The sequence below is a fragment of the Notechis scutatus genome, chromosome 5, assembly GCF_049901735.1.
Source record: "Notechis scutatus isolate UNSWTSFEM ecotype Mainland chromosome 5, rNotScu1.2, whole genome shotgun sequence".
Taxonomy (NCBI): domain Eukaryota; kingdom Metazoa; phylum Chordata; class Lepidosauria; order Squamata; family Elapidae; genus Notechis; species Notechis scutatus.
Genome location: NC_142013.1, coordinates 35,099,957 through 35,123,648, shown reverse-complemented (window position 1 = coordinate 35,123,648; position 23,692 = coordinate 35,099,957). Strand labels below are relative to the sequence as shown.

Below are 23,692 nucleotides of genomic sequence, written 5' to 3'. Positions count from 1 at the left end.
TCAGTACAAGGCAAGTAGCCTGTTAGTGGTGTCATGGTTAAAACAATGGTAAAGCGACATGGATTTAAAAACCAGAAATATTTTGTTGGGTAGAATACATATTTAATTTTACACATGTTAACAGCTGCTGGAATTGTCTTTGCACAATGATGTAAAAACAAAGATATGAAAATGAATAAAAAATATTAGAATGTGCAGAAATGAATAAATTAACAATTACAAATTTACAATCGAGAAGGCTTAGAATACTTTTTAACATGGGATTTCTTTTATCAATGGCTAGAAACAGAAGTTAGAAATGTAAAAGTGTAAAAGAAACACCAATTATATAAGGAAAGTTCAGTAAAAAAGATAAGCAAATATTATTAGTATTTGATCATTGTAATGCGTAGATAACTTTGAGAGTATACCCGCCCCCAAAAAAAATACTGCAGATAAAAACCATTTTTTACTTAATCCCCAGACAAAGCCACTACAATAAAAACCCTGGATTGTTCCCCCAAGGATGCAAAACCTCACACCAGAAATCTCAGCCCTTCTGCCTTTAAGAAACCCAGCTGTATCTACTTTGTGAGTGTGTGTGTGTGTGTGTGTGTGTGTAGTTTTCAGTTGTGTAGGGAGTGTGTTTTCAGTTGTGTAGTTTTGTGGGTCTGCTGCCAATCCAGAAAAATCATACTGTAACGTGACTGGATTACACACACTCACAAAGCAGATACTCCCTACACAACTGAAAACTACACACACACACACACACACACACACACACACACACACACAAAGCAGATACAACTGGAAAAATCTAAAAAGATTTCACACAATTTAAAAGAACTTCCATACACACACAATGACAACCTCACAAAGCAGCTGCTTTCTAAAAATAAAAAAGCAGCTAAAATTTCCCAAATTTTATATGACTTTTTTAATGAAAAAAATTAACACACTTACTGTTTTTTTAAATCAGGGGTCTTCAAATTTGACATTTAAGACTTGTGAACTTCAACTCCCAGAAGCCCTTCTCCAGTCATGGTAGCTCAGGTATTCTGGGAGTTGAAGTCTACATGTCTTAAAACTTGCCAAGTTTGAAGACCCCTGCCCTGATTTAAATAAGAAAAAAAAAGCCAATTGAAGAAAGCAGGGAGGCAGAATCAGTTGCTCACCTAGGAGCTGGATGCAGCACAAGCAAGGCAGAAGACAAGTTTACAGCAGTTTGGGAATCGGGAGAAGGCCTCTGAAGGAGGTAAGTGCTTGCTGGAGGTGGGAGGGAAGTGGGTTCTTTTAACAAGGCTGGCTAGGCTGGAGCCTATGGGCTCTAGCCTGGCCAGCAAGGATCTCCGAGGGCTTTTAGAAGCTCTTGAGGGGGTGGGGGGTGATCACAATGGCTTGGAAGCAATCGTGGCAGCTCGAAAACTCGGAGCAAGACCGGGTGGCTGGAAGAAGATCTGGGGCCTTCAGCAACGCGGCACAAGTTATCATGGCGGCTTGGCTGGCTACACGAGGCCCTGGGCTGCAGGCCATGGCCTCCAGAGGCTCCACAAAGGCCTGGATGAAGCTGGGCAGCAGGAAAGTGTAGCAGGGGCCTCGACAGTACAGCACAAGCCATCGCGGCGGTTTGGCCAGCTGTCCGACGCCCAGGCTTTATGCCACGGCTGCCAGAGGCTCCACAAAGGCCCGGACAAAGCCAGGAGGTGGGAAAGTGCGATGGGGGCTTTGGCAGTGTGGCACAAGCCATTGCCGCTGCTTGGCCAGTTGTGTGAAGCCCCGGGATAGAGACCATGGCCTCCAGAGGGCCCCAAAAGCCCAGGGAGAAGCTGGGCAGTGGGAAGAATCACCAGGGGTGGGCAACCGCAAGAGAAGCACCCGGCCCACAACAGACCCGTGGTGACTTGGGGAGCTATGCCAAACCGCAGATTGAAGCCACCGGGTGGCAGGAAGGATCACTGGGGGTTCAACCCAGGGCAGGGGCCAGGTGCTGGGGGCTCAGTGCTTACCTGGTCCTGTAGGCATATCCTGTAGGAGGTCCGTTGGGGAAGAGTAGATTAATCTCAAATCAGCTTAAGCAGGCAACCACAGAGAGACTAGCATGTGTAAGCAATAAGACCACTTGGCAATGCCTTTTTATAGGGTGGGCTTGGGATGGGCAGGCTGAACGTCGTGTGGGTGGGGCAAGCGAGCGGTGAGAGGGCGGGCAGGGCAAGCAAGCAAGCGGTGACCACTCGGGCGACTGGAACCGGTTTTGGGGCATGGCCAGCCAGAAGTTGCTAACGGTTCCATGACCCACGCCAAATTCCTGCTACCGGGTTGCCAGAACCAGTGCAAACTGGCTGAATACCACCTCTGATCTGTACCCTTGAGTTACATAAAAGTATGCTGATATACATTGGCGGCCCTATTGCCAATCTCTATCTTGCCACAGTAACGAAGGCAATAAATATATATGTCAGATCTTGATGCAACCAACATCAAAAAAAACACAGCAGGGTTTCTAGGAATGATGTTTATTGTTGTAAGTTTGTAAACTAACAATCTTGACAAACTGTCAAGTTTCTCTCTACTACATATTCTACCATAACAACAAAAAAATTAAGGTGAGGCTATTTTGAGTTTCAGTAATATTTTCTGAAAGTTCCCTTTGACAGCTTGCTCATTCCTTTACCATTCCTTCACAGCAGTTCCCTTATATATTGAGGTCCAAGTTAAAGGATATGAGAATTCTTTTGACTTTGTTTTCCCTCCCATGAAACATTACCTGCCAATGGGAGAAAATGGTGGATTTAAGCACTTGTCATGTTTGTTTGTTCAACTTAGAGGACAGGTAACTCCATAAGACTCACAGCATACAAAAACAAAAAACCAACAGCACAATATAGCACAGACCATGTTCTCACTTAATAGTGAACAGGTGCTCAGGAAAACAGTTGAAACAAGGAAAATCTCTCCTAATGTCCTGTTCTCTCTGCGCCCATGACCTGTCAGTTGGATTAGTTCTGCACATGGTACTAGCTCTCTTTGGCATCCACCTGATGGGTAGAAGGCACTGACACAGGATGGGCTTCAGTAGAATGGATGATCATTAATGTGACTCAAATCATAGCCTACACAAGCTCAGACAGGAGCTACAAGGTAAAACTCCTAAACCACAGAGGGCATAGAATAGAAACATGTTTTTGCAGAGCCCACGTTTGCAGAAAAATTAGTTCTAACCTGCTAGGGTTTAATTTGAACTTGTTTGGCCTCCTGCAGTCCTCGCAATTTCCATATAAGATACCAGATCAAAACCTTCATAATATTTCAAACCTATTCCTGACTGAATTTATCCTTCACATCTTGTGGGGTAGGGATGCAATGGATGAATTAACTCAGATTTAGAAGTCATTATGGCTTAGATATATGGAGATTGACAAAAATGAAATCACTTTACAAAGAAATAGGATTTAAATATTTGAGACTTTTATAAAAATAAGAACTAGAAGAAGTCATCCTATACAAATTTCTCATGAAATGAAGAAAGTATATGTGTGATGTTTAGGAATGTGGCAGCTTATGTGTGCAAGTGTTATTAAGACTGGATTAGAATTTGGAAATATTGTGTGTCATTTAGTCATATAGAATTTGGCTGTCAAATATTTTAACTTTTTATTAACTTGAATTAGCTTGATTTTAATATGTATGAGCAGCATTTATTATTCTTCAACTGAAGATAGAGTGGCACAGCAGATACTTTTCATATAACAATACTTTTACTTATTTAATGAAACTTTGTCTCTAATCTGCCTTTATTCTCAGACAATGGACTTTGTCCCTCTGACCTTTATTGAAGGGTTTGTTTGTTTACTAAATTATAAGCTGCAGAAAAAAAAGAATATAGAAAGGAGAAATGATATAAAAATATACAAAATATAAAATAAATTAAGATGTTTAGATGTTAACAGAGAGAAGAATCAAGATTGCAGGAAGTGCTAATATCATTTTATAATGTCTTGGTAAGACTACCCTTGGCATACTGCAGCCAGCTTTGGTTGCCACAATGTAAAAACGGTGTTGAGACATTTGAAAGGGTTCACAGAAGAGCAACAAAGATGATTGGAGGCTAAAACATATAAAGAATAGTTGCTGGAAGAAGGGAAAAACGAATCCACTTATTGCCCAAAGCACCTTTTTCCCCAAATTTTTCCCCAAAAGCCATCACTGCTAAACAAATAATTCCCTCAACACTGTTTAACTATTTACAAAGGCTGCACTATTACTGTTAATCTTCTTATCACTCTTTATCTCCCATCCCCTCCCACTTGTGACTTATGACTGTAACTTTGTGGCTTGTATCCTTATGATTTATATTGACTGTTTCCTAGTATGATTTGACTGCTTATTGTACCCTATGACTATCATTAAGTGTTGTACCTTATGATTCTTGACTCTTGAATGTATCTTTTCTTTTATGTGTACAGAGAGCATTTGCACCAAGACAAATTCCTTGTATGTCCAATCACACTTGGTCAATAAAGAATTCTACTCTATTCTATTCTACCTGAAGGCAGGACAAGGAGCAATGGATAGAAAGTAATCAAAGAGAAAACCAACATAGAACTAAGGAGAAATTTCCAGACCCAACAATTAATCCATGGAACAACTTTCCTCCATAAATTGTGAATTTTCCTGCCTGAGCAGGGAGTTGGAATAGAAGATCTCCAAGATCCCTTCCAATTCTCTTATATAACTCCAAAAATAAGAAAAAAAATATTTAAAGAAATGATTTTCAGCAAATATAGTTAATTGTTCTTCCCTATACACAACGTTCTTCCTATATAGAACCCCTTTTCATTAATAAATAAATAAAAACTAATGAAGCAGATTTTATTTTCTGGACATCCAAAATATTGATTAGTAATCAAATCATAACACCTATTTCTGCATGAATTATTTTTAAGAGCAACACCTTTCTATTTCATAAAAGAACTATATTAACTGGTAGAGCTGAAGGTAATCCCACTTCTATTTTTACTTATACTAAATCTATAATGATCTTAAGATGCTTACAGTTGTTACATGTGTTGGAGCTCCTTCTATTCCAGTTAAACGTGAGCCACTGCAGTGAAGGAAAGTGTTCGCAGAAACAAATTTAAGAAAGCAGGATAGATTAATTGCCTCCAAATGGGTGCCAATGAATCAATGGAGGAAATCATTGCTATGGAAAATTACCAATGGTATGCAAAATTCATGAAAGAATGCCCATCTGGACAACTCACCATGTATGAATGCAAGAAGGTTCTTGGTCTTGAAAATTCAACTACACAGGCAAATAATTATGTTGAGAAAGTATTCAATATTTTTGATACAAATAAGGTAAGTTATTTCTGTATTGCATAGTTTTTGGTAATTGTGTGCTGTTTTTCATTTATTGTATACAAAATATTTTAGCATCTTAAGTCTGACATTTGTTTTACAATTCCTTCTAAATTGATTTTGCAAAATATAAAAGTAGCTAGTATGCCTGTTTAACAAGATTTTAATTTATCAGTGATTAAAATATATTTTATAGCTCTGATAGTTATCTTGATATCTCATACTTTTGTGTACTTTACACATTGATATCTGTGAGATGCACAGAATTAAGATATATATAACAGAGGTTGTAGACTTTAATATGGTTGCCAGCGCTGTGCCTTCAATTTTCAAAGGCGTATGGAGTTATTAACTATTAAAACCACTATGTATCAATATTATTAATCTTCATGAATTTGTCACATTCCTTGAAATTTTGGAGCCACTATACGTACCATATACTTCTATAGTAGTTCCTGTGGTCATTTCTCTAAAATTGCATGCCCAGTTGTTGTTATATTTCATTACTACAATTTTATTTATCTTTTTCTATTTCTATCCCATTACTCCTGTTCAATATTCTTTCTGAAATAAAATAAGAATTGTGTATAACATTCCTAATGTACTTGCATCATATTTACTCACTTGTTTTATATTTGCTTTCCCTCCTAATGATACACACTTTAAAAAAACAAATTTGATTATTTACAGTTTATTTGTGACAGTTTCTTTCATCATACTTTCTTTCATCATACTTATCTTAAAATGTTTTTGAATTTGTCTTCCCGAAAAAAACTAGGCATATTAAGTTTGTAGGAATTAGTGATTGGTTTGTACTTTGGGGGATTATTGACTTAATGTCAGCCTTGTGACTAAAGTTAAGTATAATCTTAGCTCAGGCAAATTACAAAACAGTAATGGCAACCATTATTATTTGAAGATACAATCTGTCAAATAACTTTTAAGCATATAAGCTAGACTCATGAGCAGTGTTTTCACAGGCCCAGCAACTATACTTCTTTACTTCCAAATTTTTTTCCTTTGGAAAATGTGACAATAGAATATTAGAAATTGATCTTCGCATATAGTACTTTGTAATGAGAAAGGCTTAAAGAAAAACAGAACTTCAGCAGAAAAATTAGTATCACTAATCCTTTATGAAGTCAAAATAATGTGACTCATGAAACACAGTCAGCTCTCATTGCTTTTTCTTAGCACTGAAACAATTGCAGAAATCCTGGAAAGTTTCCGGTTAGGCACAAAGTTATAAAACCAGGAAAAAAAATTTATTAATGTTTTTATGCAACTCATCTCCCCTATAAGGCAACTCTGGCTTTAAATCACTGTCATTTTTTAAAATATTCCCATGGATTGTCTACCTGCTCATTGGCTGACACCAATGAGAACTAGGTTGTCTAACCCAGAACTCACATAATTTTATTGCTTATTCATATGTATATTCATAATAGATGCGCACGCACGCGCATAAGTTTTTATTGTAACATTCCTTAAGCTACAATCTCTTGCAAATAGTGGGCTCCGATGCCAGAACTGGTGGTTCTAGAATTCCAGGTGTAATTCTTACAAACTGATAATGCAAGTCTGGTAGTTATAGTCCTAGCTCCTGGTGTTCCATCCAGATAACACTATTATAAGACAATAGCCACAGATTTTATTTGGCATACATTACACTGCTACATTTGAGCAGGAGACTAACATTTAATTTAATGTGATAATTTCTCAGGCTTCTCTTCCTGCAGCTTACATTTTCAATGAACTACATTTGATGTCCGTCTTGATCTAAGATTGATAAATTGATAAATTTTCACTATAATTCACTTGGCTAGGACATTAGTGGTTTCTAATTTCAGCTTATTTGGATAAAGTATACTTTAAATTGATTATAATTTCTAATAATATTTCTAAAGTGAAAAAGGATCATGCATAAAATTTAATTGTCTTATTGAAGACCTAATTGCCCATGCTACTTATGAGTGGATTGCTTTTAGACTTGGACTTTGTATAGATAATGAAATATGGGACTATTTATGCAGAGTATAAATTGAAAAAAGATAGTTGTACAAAAGTTTTGGAAACACTAGATATGTACTAGATATGTACTAGATTAATATTTGTATTAGATGAGTATATATAGATTATAACTGTTTATTGTTAGGACATAGACTGTTTTTCTTTGTTGTAGTTTTTTAAACTGTTTAATTAAAGCACTATTTATGTTTTTTGACATTTGTCATTAATATTTTTTACTTTATTATTTAATATTTTATGATTTTTCATTTCTATTTTTGATATTAAAAAGCAATTATATCGAATAGTCCAGATCTATAGGTACTACTCACTTAACAACCATAATAGGCACTGGCAATTATGTCACTAAATGATATGATTGTTAAGCAAGACAATAAATGTCCATGACCTGCAATTTCACTGCCGGCTTCTCTGTTTACGTGTTGAAAGCAGACTGCCATGCTTGCAAATGATCACATGACTGAGGGACACTAAGATAGTAGAAAGTATGAGGACCACTCCTAAGGTTATATTTTTAATGTTATCATAATTTTGAATGGTCACTAAATAAAGCAGTTGTTAAGTGAAGACTATCTGTATTAAAAAGTGCCATCTGTTGAGGCTTATATTTCCTTTAAGGTGTGCTTGTATGAGCATACAGACTACTCATGAAACCTGTGCACAAATAAAGTCAAACACTCACAAAATAAAGTTTAAGTAATACAGTAATAATTTAGTCATCATAAAACTCTGAGCTCACAGTCCCAGGGAGTCCTGCAAAAACTTACCACCTCCGTTTAACTGCAGTAGGCAAGGTGCATGGACTGAGCAGAACTGAATGAAATTTTGTGACTCTAACAGAGAGGCTAAGGAAAGCAAATGTGTGTAAAGTTATCATGCAAGTACCGTATATTTTGTATCAGTCATTGAGACAAATATATAATTGCGACATTTGTATAATGTACCAGTGCACTAAAATCATCATTTTTAGGTCAGTGCAGTTTGCTGAAGATGCTGCTGATTAATGTCAATCTGTTTGGAAAAGGCAGCTTTTAACAGCTGTGAATTCAACATTCCAATTGACTTCATGCGTGCTGTATTGGAAACATGATCCTTCCCTGCACCCAAAAGAGATCTTTGGGTGAGGTGGGAAATAGTAAACAAGGATTCAGAGGATTTGATTCTGAGTTTATACCTTTACCAGAGATAGGCAATTTGTGGCTCTAGCTTGCATATAGCAGAAAAGCTAGCCATGAATGCAGTCACTCTCAGTCAGCCTAACCCATTCATAGGATTGTTGTTGTGAAGAAAATAGGAGGAAAAAGGAATATTATATATGTTCAGTGCTTGAAGTCACTTATAAAAAATAATAAAGTTGGGATAAAATTATCTATCTATCTAGCTTATCTATCTATCCATCCATTTAATATAATTGCACTCACTTTTCTGCCACATCTGCACTGAAAGCCACCAGAGTTTAACAAGAGTTAATTTGCACATATTTAATGTATGTATTGTTCGCAATTTACACATGGTAAAATGAGACTTTTTGCAGTTGGTAATATTCAGCAGTAACCTTGCACCAGCTTTGACTGCTCTTGTTCTTCTAATCTACGAATAGAATATTTACAATTTTTCAGAAGTTGCTGGATTTCAGCTCCCAACAGCTTTATGAAGCAGGCCAATGGTATTGATGGATTCAACTATTCTGCACTATTATTCTTATAATCGAGTTCAAAGAAATTCACAAAAATGGCAGAAATCCTTTTAGAAAAATGATTTGATAAAAGAAATCAACACAAAATGTTTAACTGTATTTAAATTTCATGAGGGGAGGCACAAACTGCATTCTATCTCATGCCTGTCAGAATAGTTTACGTGCTTATATAGTATTAAAACATGATTGTTTTATTCTGATTAAACTATAATCACAATAATTAAACTATAATCGTATTCACTTTTTGAGTATTCTCCTTTTCTGTCTCATACACATAACTTGCATGAATGTAGCTGTTTGTCCAGCCATACTTACATACTTCTTTGCAAGCTGTTGACAAATCTGGGAATCAATCATTTCTTTTTTATATCCACAATGTCACCCTATTAACAGTATTAGATAAAAATCTATTTTATAATACATTTGATTGTTAAGGATTTAATCTTGCAAGTGTATTTCCCCAATATAATTCAATGAGATTGCTTCTAACCCAGTGGTCGCCAACCAGTGGGCCATGGCGGGCCACTGGTGGGCCGTGAGAAAATTTTGGTGGGCCACAGAGAAATGCCCCCCAAAGCCTGCCCACCCACTGGCTCCCACCCTTCGGCCGAGCGCAAACCCGCAAAAAGCAACACAGTCCTTGCTGGGCAGGACGAGGTAATGGCACTGTTGCAGCAAGAGGGAGCTGGCGGCACAGGCGGGCTGAAGTGGCAATGGAGATGGCCGGAAGGTGCAGGAGCGCCACACTACTTGCATTTGCGCAGCACTTCCACATCTTCCAGTTTGCCTCTCCTGGCCTGGGCTCTTCCTCGATGGCTGCGGGTTGTAGGGACAGCCAGGGGCAGGAAAAGTACTGGCTGGTGGTAGTGGGAGTGATTTTTTTTGTGAAAATCCCATGACATGCTGAAATGACGAGCCTTTTCAAGAAGAGATGAACAACTTACATTGCTGTTTTTTGCATGGAGCAAACAACTGCTATCAACCTCATGCTCTGCTAGCATCACTTAGATTACTGACAATGTGCTTTTTGTAAAATTGTAAAATATTTTGTAAAATTGCAACTGATGTATTAAGACAGTTTCCTATGTGAGTAAAGTAGGTGGAGCTCCATTTGACCACATAAAGAAGCTGTTCCTGCTATTGAGTTAGGAAAAAACAATGCTTAATGTACAAGTCATGCCAGATGGGGTGGGAGAGAAGGGAAGACTCAAACAAAGCATTCCTGGTAGTGTTGTGGTTCGCCGGCAGCCAGTGCAGCCAGCAGCAGAATCGGACATTGGGAAGAACGGGGACTAGTCAGAGAGTCTTAACAGAAATTTGAGCTGCAGCAGTCCGGTTTGCAGGGCTTCAGTGACAGACAGGAATCCACGATCGTGCACAGTTTTTGCCTGGGCTCGCTGCTGGAGCGCCCCGAGCTGGCTGGTTTTGGGGCTAAGCCACCCCGTAGAGGTGGTGAAGAGGGGGGAGATCACCAGCAGGGTCGAGGAGAGCCGCATCTCTCCTCCTCAGCTGGCCAAACTCCCTTTCCCGAAGGCGGTAGGAGCGGTGGTCAGAAATGGCCACCTGAAAGAAGAACTCAACCAGAAAAGAAAGTGCAGAAGGAAGATAAGAAGTGAAAGTTTTGGCTGACCGGGTTAAGTTGAAAAAGCAACAACTAAGGTACCCTGGAATTTAAATTTTACAAAAGATAACATCACTCCCAAAGAAGAGTCGGAAGCAGCGAAAGAAAGTGAAAAGGGAAAGGTTTTTTTTTTCTTCTCTCTCCTTCCTTACATTGACAACTAAGAGATCGGAATAAGAAATCGGAAAAATCCGCTTTGGCATCAATAGGCAATTAAGCTGAAAATATAACTAAATGCCAAAGGGACAATAAAGATTTCTAGACATTAAAAACTTTTTCTTTTATAAGCAGGAAGGGAGAGGAAAAGAATAAGGGCAGGATCTGGAGGGAGGAGACTGCCTGGACTTCAAAAGAATCTAAAGTAAAATTTCAACAAGATTTCTAAAAGATACATTTTAACTGAAACTTTGCAACTAAATAGTAACCCTAGGAAGAGAAAGTGAAAAAAAAAAGAAAGTGTAAAAAGAAACAGCTTGTGTGTATTTGGATTGTCTGGTGACTTTTGGATTTTTGGTTATTATATTTGAATGACTAAAACCAATTGGGTGGTTGTTTAAATTTTTTTACAATGGCATCACTTCTGGATGAATTGAAAATGGAACTTAAAAAATACAAAGAAGATGCACAAGAAGGGAAGGGCTCTTTTGGCTTCGTTTTTCAATTCTTAGAAATGGAGATCTGCAACTACGAGAAACAACAAGAAAAGACTGCAAAACAAGAAGACTGGGACAAAGAAGAAGCCATCTTTAATGAAAAAGTAACTCTATCTGGGGAAGAAAGGGGAAAGGGGGGAAAGAGAATGGAGAATTTAAGACTTAAAAAAACAGCCAAAGAAGGGAAAAATAATTTGAAAAGTGGATATAATGTTGGAAAGCAACAGAAAAGGGGAATACAGAAGAGGGAAATGGAGGTGGAGAGACAGGGGGTAAAAAGGGGAGAGAGAAGAAGAGAGGGAAGAAGGAAAGAAAGAGAAGTTACAAAGGTTTGGAGCAAGATGTAAAGAAACAGGACCTATTTAGAGATAATGGGTGAAAATCTAACTGAAAAAGAGATTCAGTGAAGGTACATAAGATTGTATTGTTATATTTGTAATAGAAATAATTTTAGAAAATTGGAAACAACATATGATTAAAAAGAGGGATAAAGTAGTTGGTGTGGTTTGGTGAAATGTTTGTGAATAAAATAAATGAAATAAAATAAATGAGAAAATTGAATTAGGAAGGAACGGGAACATTTTAATTAGTCAATGTTTTATAAAATATAAGTGAAGGGGGGGAAATTAACTATGGAAAGTTTATAATTGTTCCCATAGAAGTATGATATTTATTTGAAAAGTAATGTGCAAAATGTTAAGATTTAAATGAATATTAATATTAATGATAGAATTGAATTGGAATGGATTGTTGTTTTAACTATATTATACATTTATAATTTTTTTCTTTTTTCAAGAATACAGTGTGTAGTTTTAGAATATGCCAAGCAGAATCCGAATGGAAGTTATGTATTATATTAAGTGTTATAATTTTAGGGGAAAGATATAAAGGCGTCATACTCCAATCAGTGATTACAGGAGAAATTTTGTTTAATGAGAAAAGATAGTAGACAGTTGAAACAGGACAGACAAAGAATATAAGTACAATGATTTGAATTGAGATGAAATAAATAAAATAAAATTAAGAAAGTTAAAAGAGGGGAGAAGCTATGTAGAAAATGTAGAATAGTAATAAGATATGGAATGGAATATAAAAATGAGCATGAACTTGAATTTGTGTCTGTACGAAGAGATGTAACCCGGGATTATGCTGCTTTCAAAAAAGATGTCTTACTTGTATTTCTTTTCTTTTTGTGAAAGCTCAAATAAAACTTACAAAAAAAAAAAAAAGAAATTTGAGCTGCAGGTAGTGAGGCTGTTCTTCTCAGTGGCTGGAAACAGTTCTTGTTGTGGAACTGCCGTTTCCATAATGAACAGTTCTGGTTTGCTGTAACAGCAGTGACATTTCTGAAGTTTACCACTTTTACTTTTTAAAATCTGGTGGGCAGTCTGAAGTGGTGATACAGAGAGGAAGTCTCTGTACCACATTATTATTGTTGTTGTTGTTATTATTATTATTATTATTCCCATGATAGATGGTTATACAGCGAGTTGTTTTCTGTTTCTGGCCTTTTACTGATCCTTTTCCTTGTTTTTGAATGGGTGGAACTCTTCTGTAGCAAGAAAGTTACAAGATGAGGAAGCCATCAAAACATCCTTAATTATTTTTGCAGCATGTTATCTTCTTATTAATATTATTGTCAAAAAAAATGCAATTTCATATACTTTGCAAATATACTCTCACACACTCTTTTTTTTTTTATTTTAAGGATGGACTTATTGACTATTTGGAGTTTTTAGCTGCTATAAATCTAGTGATCCGAGGGAAAATTGACCAAAAATTGAAATGGTATTTTAAACTTTATGATATTGATGGGAGTGGAACAATTGACAAAAAAGAAGTTATCAGCATGTTAATGGTGAGTAAGCACACAAATTAGCAAGGATAAGTCTTTCTATGGGGGTTTAATACTGTGAATATACTGGTGTTTTGACTGTTATAATAAAGATATAGCCAAATTGTCACTTATTTCTTTACTGTCCCAGAGACAAAGGCAATATGTATCTATACTGAATTTTCCCCACTTCCATTAGGCGAGACTGGAAACTATCCAAAGCTGCTATCGCCTGTTGGTATTTAGGCTTCTATGTGTTATGCATTTGGATTTGGATTCCTGCATTGACTTAAATGGTCCCTTTCCAACTTTTTTTTCTTACTGTATTTATTAATGTTTTTATAGTGTCCTCCAACAGGAAGACTCTATATAGCACATTATAACAATGTAAAAATATAAAACAGTGTGAACCAATATATGAATTGCAAAAAAAAAAGAGATGGAGCTGAGCAATGTCTGACGATAGTTTTAAAGGGTTCTGTAGATTTGACAACCTCTGAAATTGGGTTAGCTCTTAGATGGTACTCTCAAGGGGCAGATTCAATGCTGGCATGCAGTATCTAATAGATCTTGTTACTATACTATGGAAGACTTCATAAGTTAAGCTTACTGGTAATAAGTGTAGTGATTTTAGAAGAGATGTTATCTGCCAGAATACGTTTGACCTGCCAGCTGTAGCTTCTAGGTCACTCACTTCACAGGCTCCTCCAAATATAGTATTTTAGTAAACCTATGGTGTTTCTAAACAGATAAATACTAAGACATCGATCACCACCTTCACTTCTTCAGCTGCAATGAAAAATTAAAAGTAATATGAATAGTATATATTTTTTAAATACCAAAACACTGTGATATGCATTTCAATATAAACTAATAAGCCTCTAAAGTTTTAGACTCTTTTAAACAATGTGACTAGCTACCCCTTACATTTGCAATACAGTGTGGTTATTCTTACATTATTATTTATTTAGGCTATTCAAACAATCAATAAAAACCAAGAGATGACTCCTGAAGAATTGACAAACCTGATTTTTCAGAAGATAGATGTAAACAATGATGGTAAGCATAAATAAACCTTGAAATCTTTATTTTCATTATTTTGCAATTTTGTAAAAGCATTCTGTTGATAAAGCTTTAAAGAGTTAGTCACATGTTCATACATCAAAAATATTATAAGTGATTGAAATTGATCTAATAAGATGATTACTGTATGATGGACATTGTACAAAGCAAAAACTGATTTTTTTAAAAAATTCAAAGAGCCATTCAGACTGTATGGCTTGATCTCACTGTTTGTTTGCAGCAAGATAAAATCAAAGACAGCAAAGAAAGGGAACAGAGAAAAGTATGGTTCATTCATTTCATTTTTGAATTCTTTGTTGAGCAAATTTTATTAAATTGCTTTACAGAGATTCTAACAAGAGATTCTAACTGTACTATAATTAATTACCTTGAGATCTTTTTTTTTCATTTGATCGAGAGTATCCTGCCAGAAGTGATTATTGGCAATTAAATAGTTATAAATATATTTAATCATATATATATATATATATATATATATATATATATATATATATATATATATATATATATATATTCTGTGTTTTTTAGAAGCAAAGAGCTGAATCTTGCCATGAGAATCAAAGTGAGAAAAATGAATGTTTGAAATGTTGCAAGCTGTATTTTTATCCAGATGGAACAGGATAATTTTACCAAGCATTCTTCAGTTGCATTGTTACTTACCTAAGATATTCTTGCTTTGGTTGTATGTTAGGGAAATCTGATTTTTATTTCAGTTAAGTTCTATTGTAATTATAAATCTCAGTTTATTGTAGGTTCAGCATCATACTCATTAACCCCCTAAGCAGCAACTATCAATTCCAAAAAGAAATATTTAAGAAAAAGTTTCATATATACTATTGAGTCTCTGAGAGCTTTTTCCTTCCAATATAAAACTGATCAGAACGGAATAAATATGCAGAACTAAAGGAAGATGAGAGACTCATTCTTTTGACACATTAAAATAAAACTAGTAACTGAGATTCAAATTATATAGGCCCACAAAGGCAAATATATTTTTCTTCTGCATTTTTATTGTTTCAGTAAAAGCAGCTTGAGGAAGCAAGGAGTTTGAATTGTCTGAATATTTCCTTAGAGCTTAAGAGTTTCTTCTCCCAGTTTTCATTATCTCCATCCCCCTCCCTGAAGCTTCGTCATACAGCTTGCATATCTAAGCAGTATCTCTCCAGCCTTCCTCAGTCTAGGCTCTCCACATCCATGGCCTTAATTATTAGAATGGTCATTCAGCAGTTCTGGAGTGGAAGGCAACAGATCGAAGAAGTCTGCTCTATTCATCTAACAAACTATTCTACAGATGGAACTGCAGGATTCAGAAATGCATCAAATGCAATTTCAAATGAATGGAATATTTGGTTCCCACAAATTGGAGGATATTGTTGGGGAACTATATTACTTTTACCAAGTACAGGTAGTCTTTGAGTTACGACAGTTCACTTAACGAAGGTTCAAAATTACAACATTTCCACAAAAAGTACTTATGATCCAGTCCCAAAGTTAAGTATGTTGCAGCACCACAGCGGTCGTTTGACTTTACGACCAAGCGCAGAGCCATTGCAACATGCTCCCTGCCAATTCCCGCCTCCATCCTGCCCTGCTGGGTCTCTACAGACACTGGGCCTGCTTTGGTAGCCCACCATGTTCCATATGCTCCTCCGTATCCACACCAATCACTTACTTACCTTGGGAAGATCTCCAGAGTTTAAGTCAATTGCTGAAGTTCTGAACCCACCTGGATCTCATTAATTGCACCACTGGGAGATGGATAAAGAAGTGAAGAGCTTGGCGCACCAACTGCCCTGTACCCTTCACTTGCTGGGATCCTTACAGTCCATAGGTGTCTCTGTGCCTGCCAGATCTCCACCAGAGAAGACCCAGCAAACAAGGGCGGAGGGCAGCTAGTGAACCAATTTCTCAATCTAGCTCTGCAGCAACACAATTGGCAAGATCTGGGTGAGTTTGGCACCCTAACAAGAGGTGGGGCAGGGCTACACCCACTTCTGAAAGAGACAGGGCAGTCCAAGGCTTCTCCACTTGGCTGGACAAGGGCCTGGCACCCAACAAGGTGAGCGCAGGGGGCATGGCGTTGCTGCTCTGGCTGTTAGGGAACTGTTGCTGAAAATATGCAATGGGCACACGTGGCACCGTTCAGACTACCACAAAAAAAAAGCCTACAGAGATGTGATAGATCTCAGGTTCTTACACATTCCTCCATGCAAAAACGCTTTTCCAAAGAGGACGGAAGTGTGTGTAAAAATACAAGATCTAAGGAAAACAGCTTTGCAACAGTAACTTGAGCTCTGGAGATCTTCCAAAGTAAATGACCAATTGGTGACAGGTGGGAAGAAGTCCCAACCAGTTGTGGGAATCCCAAGAGGTGTGAAGTAGAGCAGGGGTCCCCAACCGCCGGTCCGCGGACCGGTACCGGGCATGAACAAGCCTTACCGGGTCCGCTGGTTGCTGGGCGCCGCCATCTTTTTGGTAAAAAGCGCTTCTGGTGAGCTTTTCCGGGTAGAAAGCTCACGGGCGCTGTTTCGTCATAAAAGATGGCGGCGCCAGCGCCCGTGAGCTTTTCTGGGTAGAAAGCCATTTCTACCCGAAAAAGCTCACCAGAAGCGTGGCCGCCATCTTTTTATGGCACAGCGCTTCCGTGACGCCACCGAAGCGCCTTTTCGTCATAAAAGATGGCGGCGCCCAGCTGACGCCCGGACCGGGCCGCGCGCCAGCTGATGTCGGAACCGGGCCCGGCGTCGAAAAGGTTGGGGATCCCTGAAGTAGAGCATGGGATATCTCAATGGGTGGGGAGAGGCCTTTGATGGCTGGAGACAGTGGACTTGTCCCTGCACTAGGCCTCCCATGATCTTCCTCACTCCTGAGGTACTTCATGTGCTTTTAATGACCCACACATTTGATTAACAAATGCATGGGGGGGGAGGGATGGGGCTCATTCATTTAACACAATTCAGTTAACATTACGATCGTAATGGGCAGGCTCCATTACATTCATAAGTCGAGGATAACTTGTAATGAATATAGTAGTGGATATGACAGTGTTTTCCCTAATTCCAAGACAGAAAAAGTCAGTCTACAAAACTTTGACTCTAAAGAAGTGCATATTGTTTTCATATAGGGGAACTCACCTTAGAAGAACTCCTGAACGGAATGGAACATGATGAACATTTCCGGGAAATTATTTCAAAAAGCTTTGAACTCTCCAGTGTACTGAAAATTTTACAGAGTGAGAAAAGACACAGCATCTGACACATGTTATAAATGGCACTTGTGACAAAAAGAACAATTCAAGGAATATCAAATACCAAGACTGATGATTATATTTCCCACCCACTATTCAAAACAATAAGACGGTCTAGACAGATTATTAGTTCAGAACTGTTCTTCATCTATTGCCCTTTTCTTTCTCATAACATACAATAGCTTTTGTCTACATACATGATAAAAATTTTGTAATGCGGAAAGAAAAAAGAAGCACATAATACTAGATAAATACAATTGGAATTGGGAAGACTTTTCTCTAGAAGATACAGAATAGATAAATTGCTTAAATATAATTTGTTTAACTTGAAATTTGGAACATGGTGATAAAGCATTATATAGGACTGTCCTATTTAGATCAGTTTAGGATGAAGTATGTTTTTTCAGTAATGTAATATCTACACTAATCAATTTAAAAATTGGAGTATTTTTTATTAATTAACACCTCAATTAATTTAACAGGCAAAATATAAATAACTATTTGGAAAAGCAGTTAGCTACTTTGGTATTATAGAAATTATTTCAAATGTAAATTAACATGATGTAATGGTCTGGTATTTAAAAGGTCTTTAAGGGTTACAATTAAAGAAATCAGTATTTAAAAATAAACCTTTATCGTGAAATGAGACAAATTTGAGGAAATAATTAAGAGGATGCATTTCAAAACTTTATCTTCAGCTATCAAAGATTAATTCCAATTACATGAAACATATATTTAACAAAATAATTTAAAGGTAATTATTAAAATTATAATTTCTAAAATCCTAGAGCAAAGGCCAATGTTCTTTCCTGCTTGCATATCTTTTTCTTTTTATTGCTTTTGAAAAAGCATAGTTTCAGCCATTCTAAAATTACATATTCGTAAGTCAAGTAAAACTTTCCTTTTTCTGGCTATTGGCTTTTCGCAACATCCTTTATAGTAACGGTGCAGGAGTACATACAGCCATGCATGCACACTCCTATACATCACTCTTAAAGTTTTCTGAATATGAAAAAAAAAAGACGAAATCTTCAAATATTAGAACAATGTGAAATTCCTATGTTCAGATTTGCCACCTAAGTAATTCCCTTAACTTTATAAACTAATCATGCTAAAAATTCTCCTCTCCTTTTGCCTCTCTCCTCAACCAAGGAAGAGGGAAAAAACTGGGCACACATTCTTTTTTCTGTCTGACATATTATTGACAGTTTCCCAAATCCGGAATTGAGAAAATCCAAAATAAATTTTCATCACACTAAGCTATTGAAAGTAGCTTAACAATGCCCAAGAGGCTTGTTTCTCTTGCTCCTAAAACAGAAATATTTTTCATTCCTATCCAGAAATTTAACTTTCTGTTCTCAAACTAAGCTATAGTTACTATCCCTCAACCTCCATAGTACATGTCAATTTGTGTCAATGCTACATTTTAAAAATCTCCTTTTTTGCTATCACAGGAAGCTTTAAAAATTGTATATTAGTTTTTTTCTGTATTCTGTACAACTGCACTCTGTGTACGTTTTATTAAAGTGAACCTCTTTTTGAAATCTCATTTCCCTGAACTTTCTCATAATTCATCTTTTGTATTGTTGTCTTCTATTGTATTGTTTTTATTGCTGATATAGAAAAAATTGTTTCTAATTAAATTGAATAGATCAAGTTCTTCTCAGATTATTAGCTGTTTAAAGATATATGTAACTGAACATAGTACTTGCCATCAATAGTCAGCTAACATTCACTAAACCAGGGGTTGCCAATCTTTTCGATCTCGGGGACCACCAAACTCATATTTTTAAATCCTGAGGACCACTAACACGAATTTTTAAAAAAAGATAATATATTTACTATAAAAATTTTATTTTTATATTAAATATAAATTATTTAATAAATTTTATATTAAATATAATATATATATATATATATTAAAAAAAGCAGAGCCATCTCATATCTCCCCCAAGTCAGAGGAAACCTCTCCCTCCAGGTATGGCTGCCTGGAGTTAGTCGGGGGAGGGAAGGAGGGCCGGGCTGGAATCGCCAACGAGCTCCTAATAACCAGGCAACACCCCCCCCTTCAGCCTCCACATAAAGGCTAACCTCCAGGTTTCTCCTGTCACTTCCAAGCAGAGGATTCCTCCCTGTGTGGAGGCTGAAAGGGGGGGGATGTCAAGTCCAGAAAAGCTGGAGTTCTCACCTGCACAAACAGGCTGGTTATCAGGAGCCCGTCTTCCTCAGCGCTTTTTTGGTCTGGGCATTTGGTCTCTCCTCCCCACCCCATGCCAAAGAAAAGCCAGCCGGGCTTCTCCTTCCCTTCCCTCCACACAATCTTACTTTGGGACAGAGGAAAGCGCACTGGAAATGTGTGTTGGCTTTTCCAACACGCCTTTCTCCGGCGCTCGCTTGCAATTTTTCATGTTCCTCCAGGCCTGGCTTGCTGAGGGGGAAAGAGCAGCCCTGACATCTCTGCTGCTCCCCTCAGGAAAAGAAAGCAAGCAGAAACAGCTCTCACTGGGGCGAAAGAGCAGAGATCGGAAGGCACAGGCAACAGAAAGCAGCGTTTTTCAAAGGCAGCAGCTTCCGTCTTCTCTTGCCTGTGCCTTCCTCGACCTCAGGTCTTTCGCCCCAGCGAGAGCTATTTCTGCTCACGTTTCCTGTGCTTTCCCTGGACAGCGATGGCTTGGGCCGTGGAGGGGGGGGGGTAGCAGCAAAGTATAGCGCCGAAGGGACAAGGAAACTGATGCCACCCCCACTGCCCCATTCCGGATGTCTGAATTGGATGGTGAGTGCAGACTTGCCCACTCCACCCCCTCCCACCACCAGCAGCCAGTACTTTTCCTGCCCCAGGCCGTCCCTACAGCCCGCAGCCATCAAGGAAGAGCCCAGGCCAGGAGAGGCAAACTGGAAGGTGTGGAAGTGCTGCACAAATGCAAGTAGTGCAGCGCTCTTGCACCTTCCGGCCATCTCCATTGCCACTTCAGCCCGCCTGTGCCGCCAGCTCCCTCTTGCTGCAAAAGTGCCATTACCTCATCCTGCCCGGCGAGGACTGTGCTGCTTTTTGCAGGTTTGCGCTCGGCTGAAGGGTGGGAGCCAGTGGGTGGGCAGGCTTTGGGGGGTGCTTTGGGGGGCATTTCTCTGCGGCCCACCAAAATTTTCTCACGGTCCACCAGTGGGCCAAGGGCCACTGGTTGGTGACCACTGCACTAAACTACAGCCTCCATGATAAATACACATTTATCTGGAATAAACTTTAGGATATTTTACCAACCCTCTTCTTCTCGATTTATTTTTTAGACAAAAATCTGGGGAGATAAAAGAAGAACCTTCTGTGCCTGAGCTGGGAAAACAAGAAAAATGTTCAGATAAATGGGTAGAATTCTTGAAGAAGCAAGAACAAAGAATCATAAATTCCTCAGGTTTTAGGATATTACTTGGGAATAGTCTAGTTAGATGATGTATCATCATGTTGTAAATTTTCTGTATTAGAAACCCTACATTTTTGTATTCCTATTACTTTGCACAATTAGGGAATTCTGATTTTATATCATTTACATATATTTACATTACTAAAACTGTGTTTCCCTGAAAATAAGCCCTAGCCTGATTTTTTGGGGATGGGCCCGATATACACCCTATCCCCCAAAATAAGCTCTAGTGAAGGGGGTAGGTGTGGCCAGCACAGGACGAGCCCTTCCCTTCCCCAGTCACTTAATGGCTGCTCAGCCCCTTAATAATTGGGGCCTGTGGATCAGCTGAGCCAGCGAGGGCCGGGAGCTGCCTCTCATTCCTTCTCTCTGGACGCAGCCTGTTCCTTTCAAGCGATCAAATGTCACTTGAGAAAAGGACGCACATCTCACGATTGCAACGCTGAAGGCTCAGGTTGGAATCTTTGGGGGATGTCCGTGTGTGTTGAGCTTGCTGAGTGACAGGCAGGAAAATCCGCCTAATTTTCCTGCCGTTCGCCAAAAGGGCTCCATTCTGAGCCTTCAGCATGTTCCAGAATTGCAACGCTGAAGGCTTGGAACAGAGCATTTTTGGTGAACAGCAGGAAAATGGGAAGGGGGATTTTCCTGCCTGTTATCCTTTCCTCAAGTCCAGCACAGACTGAGGAAAGGACAGAAAACAAAATCCCCTCCCCATTTTCCTGCTGTTCATCAAAAACACTCCATTCTGTGCCTTCAGTGTATCCAAGACCCTACAAGGCTTGTTATAGTATTGAGCGTGCAAGTAGCGGCATCACCATGAGGTTCGTCACATTGCTGCAGCCTCTTGGAGCAGGATCCTGCAAAGATTGTTGTGCCGTTGTGCACGCAAGCAGCAGCACCACCACAAGATTCAACCGGTGCAGCCACTCATGGCAGGTAATGTGCCAATGTGATTAATATCACGGTGGTGTTGCTGTTCACAAGTGCAATGCTACAAGAAGCCTTCTGGGTTCTGGTCAAAGAGGCTGCGCCAGTATGACAAACCTCATAGCGGTGCCGCTGCTTCTATGCATGGCTCAATCGAGTTGCAAGCAGCCCGGGGATTTAGAGGCCTTTACGTGGCTGGGATGCCTGCATGATCCCTGGCTTCCGAGTCCAGCGAGGCCCAGCATTTGAGCTTCAGTACACTCTTCTCTGGACAGCGGTGCATCCATGGCATGTCTGGCTGAGTCTGGTCTGCTGAGCTTGGCCGCCACTGTGCTCTGGGGGGGAACGAGCCCAGCTGGCTTCACATGGGAGATTAGGCACTGCGAGAGAGCCCATTTCTCGCATTGGCTGCATTCAGCCATGCAGAGGCCAGGCATTGGGGTGTCACTCTGAGCAGGCACCGATCTGGAAGTGGGAGTGGGACAGTCCCCTTACCTGGTTTTCCTCCACTGTTTCTCATCAAATGTGTGGGGGGGAAGGGAGGGAGGGACAGAAAAGAGAAACGGCAGAGGAAATCCTTTCAAACAGCGTTGCCTGCAATTCTTTTTTTTTTTTTAATAAAGCTTTATTTGGGTTTTCACACACAAAATACAAGTAAAACATCTTTTTTGAAAATAGCATGGTCCCGGGTTGAACTTCTTTATACAGACACAAACCTCAATTTCGTGCTCCTTTTTGTATTCTATTCCATATCTTATACTATTTTACATTTTCTATATAGTTTTTCCCCTCTTTTAATTTCCTCAATTTTATTTGATTATCTCATCAAATCATTATATTTATACTTTTGTCTGTTCTGTTTCAATTTCATATTATCTTTTCTCATTAAACAAATTTTCTCCTGTAGTTACTAATTGGAGTATGACACCTTTGTATCTTTTAATTACATCCATTCAACTTTTATTTAAAACTCCAATATATACCTTAAGGTTATGACCTTCAATATAATACATAATACATAACTTCCAATCGAATTCTGCTTGGTACATTCTTATAATACACACTATATTCTTTAAAAAAAAGAAAGATTGTTAATATATGTAATTATAAACCCTCATTCCATTCCAGTTCAGTTCTATCATTAATAATCATTAAAATCTTAACATCTTTAACACTTCTTTTCAATTAAATATCATACTTCCTAAAAAACACATATAATCTCCATAATTAATTTTCCCTTATTTCTCTTCACGTTTTATAAATCTTTTGTTACATTTATTTATTGACAAGTATTCCACTGAATTACGATAGCTATTTTATCAGACACTTTAATCATACATTGTTTCATATTTTCTAAAATTATTTCTGCTTCTAATATAACCATACTATCTTATGTACCTTTGCAGAATTCCTTTTTCCATTAAGTTTTCACCCATTATCTCTAAATAGGCCCTGTTTCTCTATATTTTGCTTCTGTCCTTTATAACTTCTTTTTCCTTTCTTTCTTTCCTCTCATCTTTCTCCCTCCCCTTTTTACCCCCTTGTCTCTCTACTTCTAATTCTCTCTTCTGCATTTCCCTCTTCTGTTGCTTTCTGATTTTATACTTATTTTCACTCTTTTTGGGGGAGTTGTTTTTCCCAATCTTAAACTTTCCATTCTCTTTCCCCCCTTTCCTTTTTTCCCCCCATCTAAGATTACTTGTTCATTAAAGATGGCTTCTTCTTTGTCGCAATCTTCTTGTTCTGCAGGCATTTCTTGTTGTTTCTCATAATTCCAAATCTCCATTTCTAAAAACTGAAATACGAAGCCAAAAAAAACCTCTCCCTTCTTGTGCATCTTCTTTGTA

General features: G+C 38.2%; 1 protein-coding gene across 1 annotated transcript; it reads left to right on the top strand.

Moving 5' to 3' along the window:
- The first annotated feature begins 5,047 nt into the window (after window positions 1-5,047).
- On the top strand, window positions 5,048-19,051 carry GUCA1C (guanylate cyclase activator 1C). The gene is made up of 4 exons (XM_026663891.2): window positions 5,048-5,340; window positions 13,047-13,196; window positions 14,144-14,231; window positions 17,380-19,051. The coding sequence occupies exons 1-4, from the start codon at window positions 5,149-5,151 to the stop codon at window positions 17,508-17,510; spliced, it is 561 nt and encodes a 186-aa protein (XP_026519676.1). The 5' UTR covers window positions 5,048-5,148; the 3' UTR covers window positions 17,511-19,051.
- Window positions 19,052-23,692: the final 4,641 nt, after the last annotated feature.